This window comes from Ciconia boyciana, chromosome 3 (genome assembly GCF_034638445.1).
Source record: "Ciconia boyciana chromosome 3, ASM3463844v1, whole genome shotgun sequence".
NCBI classification, from domain to species: Eukaryota; Metazoa; Chordata; class Aves; order Ciconiiformes; family Ciconiidae; genus Ciconia; species Ciconia boyciana.
Window position 1 is genome coordinate 269,984 of NC_132936.1, and position 5,455 is coordinate 275,438.

Here is a 5,455-nt window from a genome sequence, read left to right on the forward strand (position 1 = left end):
ATCATCTGGTCCAACTGCCTGACCACAAGTTAAAGCATGTTAAGGGCGTTGTCCAAATGCTTCTTAAACACTGACAGGCTTGGGGCATCGACCACCTCTCCAAGAAGCCTGCTCCAGGGTTTGACCACCCTCTCAGTAAAGAAATGCTTCCTCGTGTCAAGTCTGAACCTCCCCTGGCACAGCTTTGAACCATTCCCAGGAGTCCTGTCCCTGGATCCCAGGGAGAAGAGCTCAGCACCTTCCTCTCCACGTCCCCTCCTCAGGAAGCTGCAGAGAGCAAGGAGGTCGCCCCTCAGCCTCCTCCTCTCCCAACGAGACAAACCCGGAGTCCTCAGCCGCTCCTCAGAGGACTTGCCTTCCAGCCCTTCACCAGCTTTGTTGCCCTTCTCTGGAGGCATTTGAGGACCTTCACATCCTTCTCCAATGGTGGGGCCCAGCACTGCACGCAGTACTCCAGGGAAGGCCGCACCAACGCTGAATACAGCGGGACAATCCCCTCGCTTGACCGGCTGTTTTTCCTGTGTTTGATGCGCCCCGGGATGGGGTTTGCCCTCTCGGCTGCCAGGGCACACTGCTGGCTCCTATCGAGCCTGCTGCCGACCAGCACCCCCAGATCCCTTTCTGCAGGGCTGCTCTCCAGCCACTCCTCTCCCAGTTTAGACTTGTGCCTGGCATTATTCTCCCCTTGTGAGCCAATATATTTTAAGTTATATTAGTCGATATAGTTTAGCCTAGGCTGCTGTAGCCAAAATATGACCAAGTAATTCACAATCCCACTAACTTGATTATGCTAACAACTGAAACTTTTTCCCTCCCACCCAAGATAGCCTCTGCTGACTGGCTAACTTACTCTGGACACAAATCGAGCACACTAAGCCCGATGCGCTAGCGAACGCCCCCTGTACTAGAGAACCCAGGCATCAGTTAGGGCTGCTGAGCTCCCATGTGACTCGGATCACTGCAGTGGAACAAAGACGGAGCGAGAAACGGGGGCTCCGGGCAGAAGCCCCGCGCAGAGGAGGCAGCGCTCCAGCAGCTCCCGCTCGACTGCTCTATCAGAGCAGGCCCTTCCCCCGGGACCCGCTCCTCTAGCCCCGGGCCGGCACAGGCACCGAGCCACAGCCGGGAGTCGAACACCGGCGGAGCCGCCGCCGGCGCGAGGGCGTCGATGGGCGTGGCCAAGGCGGCGAGCAGCCTATGGGAGCTGGCGCTGGTGATGTAACGCTTCCCGCCCCCTGCCATTGGCTGGAGCAGCCGTCCTTCGGGGAGCCGCCCCGCCCCGCCAGCGGCGCCCCGGCCGGTGCCCGTCCCGCGGCCTTCCCCAGCCCCGGTAGGGCTGGCGGCGGGGTGCGCTCTGCGCTGGGGCGCTCGGACGGCTTCCCCCCGGCGGAGAAACGCTTCTGAGCGCCTCGGAGAAGGCAGCAGGGAAGCAGCGGGCCTGGCACGGCCACCGCAGGCCGTTCTGCCGCCCCACGACCATTTTGTGCCCAGAATCCGCTGCTGCGGGGGCACTGGCGAGAGGCAGACGCGCTCAGGAATCAGCCTGAGGCTTATTCTGCTGAAGTCTCCTCGTTTACGGTAAACAGCCTGAGCACTTACACCCTTCCTGTTCACAGAGGCAGCCTGCTCCCTTGGATTCGCAGGGCCCCTCTCCACACAGCCTCTGTGCAACATCACCTCTGTTCTAGGAAGTGGATTGCGAAGAGCCTACAGCTATTAAAAATATTTTTTTAAAAAAGTGAGGTTATTACATTTCAAAATGTACATACAAGTACGCAACTCAAAGCAAGTAGTAAAGAACGTAACGTCCGGGGAATACCAGACCACACGTAATGCATACAATCGTACTCCGTCTGCAATCACACGTGCTGTTTTCTCTCCAGATTATCACATTAAGTTGCTTCCAAGGTGGCTGCCTAATTCAGCATCCAGAGAAGATATTGCTGAGATAAAGAATCAGGATTGCATCACCAGGGGAGGGGGCGGCACGTCCCTTTTCCATGGAGTAACACCTCCTCCCTGCCAAGGGGTAGCGAGTAAGAGCCTGTCTACATGGCTGCACTGACCGGAATAACCAGCGTCGACTGAGCCATCATGCTAACAGCCCTTTACAGGGACACCACTCTGACACAAGAGACACTTTATGCTGGTATACTCAGATGCTCAGAAAGTAAAGCTGTTATTCCAAAATAAATTTAATGCTGGAACATCTGCAGTGGGAGAGTTTACTCCAGGGAACAGATCAGTCCAAAACTGAAGACAGCAAACAGAGTATGATGTCATGCGGTTAAAGTGAATGAATGCCACTCCACAAGCTTGGGTCTAATCAAGCCACAAATTTACATGCAAAATTAAGAGACAAAACAGAATTTAACTGCGTGACCACTAGAAGCCTGTGTTTTTCATACACACGAGACATAGGGCCCACAGGTGGGCAACTGCAGCTGGTATCAGTCAGCACCAAATCAGCACTTCCTGCGGGGAGGTGGTGCAACCTTGACGGATGAAGACTCGAGAACCAGAGGCCCCGAGTTTACCCCAGGCCAGTCAACAATTTGTTTTGTGGCCTTCACCAGTCATTCCTCTATCTGTAAGGTGGAACAATGCTCATACATCTAACATAGAGGTAGCTTGCCTTCAAACCAACCAGCCACTCTCATTCTCAAGCTAGAAGACAGTAATTTAGCCATGTCGAAATTTTAAGGAACTTCTTGTGTTTGGGCCTTAATTTGTCTGCAGATGGGGAAACTGAAATCCAAAGAAAATACTAGAGCCTACCAAATCTTACATTTATGTAGGTGAGTACAGAAAAGCCTGGAAGGAAGTTTATCTTTCTGTGTCAAAATAATAAGTAATAAATAAAACATATTGAAAAGACTACACAAACTGAACATCAGCTTTGTTCCCCAATGTGTGCCAATTCAGCACAGATCACAGGAAAAAGCACTTCAGGTTATCGTAAGGAATATATTGTGAAGGATGGAATTAAACCTTCATACAGATACCCTCCCCATTGCAACCCAAACTGTGCAGCTTCACCAGAAAAGGCACATTCTTACTACACCGTGCTAGGATTTGACTTAGGTTAACAAAACCAAGACAGCTTTCAAGCAAGCAAAGGTAAGGAACTGCAGGGAATCCTTGACCTTACTTCGACCTCCAAATTTACATCAGAATAAATGACTCTTTCACCACCACCAGAGTTTGAACTACCCTGTGTCTACAATAATGGATAAAGCAGACAAACCTCTATGCTCAGCCCTGACTTGGCTGAGAAGAGCTATATCAGCACTTACGCCGCAGCACTGGAGTTAACATTTTCTGTCTTTCAGCAATTACCCCACAGCTATACAGCTTGCCCAGCCAGAGCAGGTTTCACTGAGCCAACATGAAGCAGAAACCAGTTTGTGAAGACAGCCCCAAATAAGATAAACAGAGCACAGCAAAGAGTGGAAAAAGGAAGAGGTCCAAAACAATAAGACCTAATCTACTTGCATCTTCATACAGGACAATTCTGATATATGCACTGAGAAGTGGATGCGAATCGGACAAGCCAAGAAACAAGTCTGCATGAACTGGCTATGCTTTATCCTAACTGAAGACTTCAAAGCAAACAAAAACCAAGGCATAATTCAAAAGCTGATGAGACTGGGTAACTGTCTGCCTCCGCAGCAGGTACCATTTACTTCACACTCCCTAGCGAACACTCATTGCTCTTCATTATTCCCAGAGCAAAAGATCTGTGAAACGAGATGCACATACAAGTGCCAGAGACACTCCCAGCTCAACACAGCAGCAACAGCTGGCCCGTCACCATCCTTACAAAAGAGCCTCCAGCACAATGAACGTGCAGGGAGAAAAGCAGGCCACGCTCTGGCCTCGACGTTCCCAAGCCCGAGAAAAGACGGCCCCGCAGCCCGCGAAGGGCTATCCACCTCCCTGCCACCCTGGAAGCGTGACGGGCCCTCGCTACTGGGGCCCGGGCTGATCCAGGGACAGGTGGAAGGAGGACAGCCGGCAGGGGAGGACAAGAACCCACAAAGGTCCCATGCCCTGCCCGGCTCGGTCAGGGCTCCCTCGTGCACTCCGGCGGCCCAGCCCCGGGAACCGGCCCCTGGCACTGACCTCCTCGCGCCGCTTCTGCCAGCGGCCGCACGGCGACTCCTCGAGGATCTCGGACTCGTCCTCGCTCTCCTCCTCCTCCTCTTCCTCCGGGGGCGCCGCGGAAGTCACCGGCGCAGACACTGAGGTCATTCCTGGGCCGGACGACGCGGACTCCGGCTTTGAGTCGGAGCCGCCGCTCGGCACCTGCTTGGACTCGCCCTCCGACATGCTGCGGTCGCACAACCTGCGGGCCAGAGGCAAGGGCCGTGAGGCGAGGCGAGACAGCTGTAAGACCAGGCCAGGCCAGGCCAGGCCCAGCGGGCCGGACCGGGCCGCGCCCGGTGGGCCTGTCAGCCGGGGCCGCGCCCGGGCCTGCTGGCGGCGCCCGACCGAGCCGGTTCCGGCCCGAGGCGAAGGACGGCGGGGGCAGCACAGGAATGGGGAGGAGGGGGGAAAGCGGGGGGCGCATACTTACCGGGCTCGCCCGACACCTCCCGGTCCCCAAGCGCGTCGCTACTCCACCGACAGGCCGCCACCGCCAACCACCGCGCTGCGTAACGCACCGTCCGGGGCGGGGCTTCCCGCCCGACGGCCAATCAGAGCCCAGGAGCGTGCCGTCAGCCTCCACGAATTGGCCTATGGGCGGGGCTCGAGGTATATAACAAGATAGGGGGCGCCTGCGCGCTTACTGCGTGAAGGGCCGTCGAGGGGGGCGGGGAGGGCGGAGAGACTTGGCCCCGTGCGATAGCCAATGAGAGCCCGGGAGAGGGGCCCTCAGCCTCCGCTGATTGGTCGGTGGGCGGGGCTAAGTTTATATAAGGGGATGGGGTTGCGCCGGGCCCCTGACCGTGAGGGGCGGTGGGGGTTTTCTCGCGTGCGAAGGGAGGCTCCGGGCACGCGCTGTGAGGGAGGGTGCGCCGCCCCGGCCGGGCGGGTGAGCGTGGGGCCGCCCCATGGCACAGGCAGGCGGTGGTACCGCCGGTTCCGATTCCCCTGTTCCCCCTCCCCGCCATATGATGAGTGTGCTCGAAGCGCGGCTGCCTGGGGCGGCCACCGCCTTCGTCTCTCCCGGGCGGCAGGGCGAGCGGGCCTCCGAAGGGCTGCTGCAGCCCGCGGAATGCGGCCAGCCGGCCCGGGCCCGGGGGAGGCCGCGGCACTGGGAGGAGGGAGCTGCAGGGCAGCTCGCGGCCAGAGGCGGGTCGTGGTGGGCAGTGCCGGGCGGGGCCCGTGCACCACAGACAGGCTGGCAGGAGGGGAGCGGCGGCCGAACCCCGCGGGCCTGAGGCCGCCGAGCGGAGCGCGCTCCTGGCCCCTGTGCCGCGCTAGCTGCCGCTCGTCTCTATGGTAGGCG

General features: G+C 57.6%; 1 protein-coding gene across 2 annotated transcripts in view; it reads right to left on the reverse strand.

The window, feature by feature from the left end:
• The window catches only part of NRBP1 (nuclear receptor binding protein 1), a 43,549-nt gene extending 38,854 nt beyond the window's left edge, over positions 1 to 4,695 (reverse strand). For both annotated transcript variants that reach the window (XM_072858042.1, XM_072858041.1), the window contains exons 1-2: positions 4,580 to 4,695; positions 4,126 to 4,348 (exon numbers count right to left, since the gene is read on the reverse strand). In XM_072858042.1, the coding sequence (XP_072714143.1) occupies positions 4,126 to 4,332 (207 nt within the window). In that variant the 5' untranslated portion in view covers positions 4,333 to 4,348; positions 4,580 to 4,695. The remainder of the gene's footprint in view (positions 1 to 4,125; positions 4,349 to 4,579) is intronic.
• Between the last annotated feature and the right edge of the window lie 760 nt (positions 4,696 to 5,455).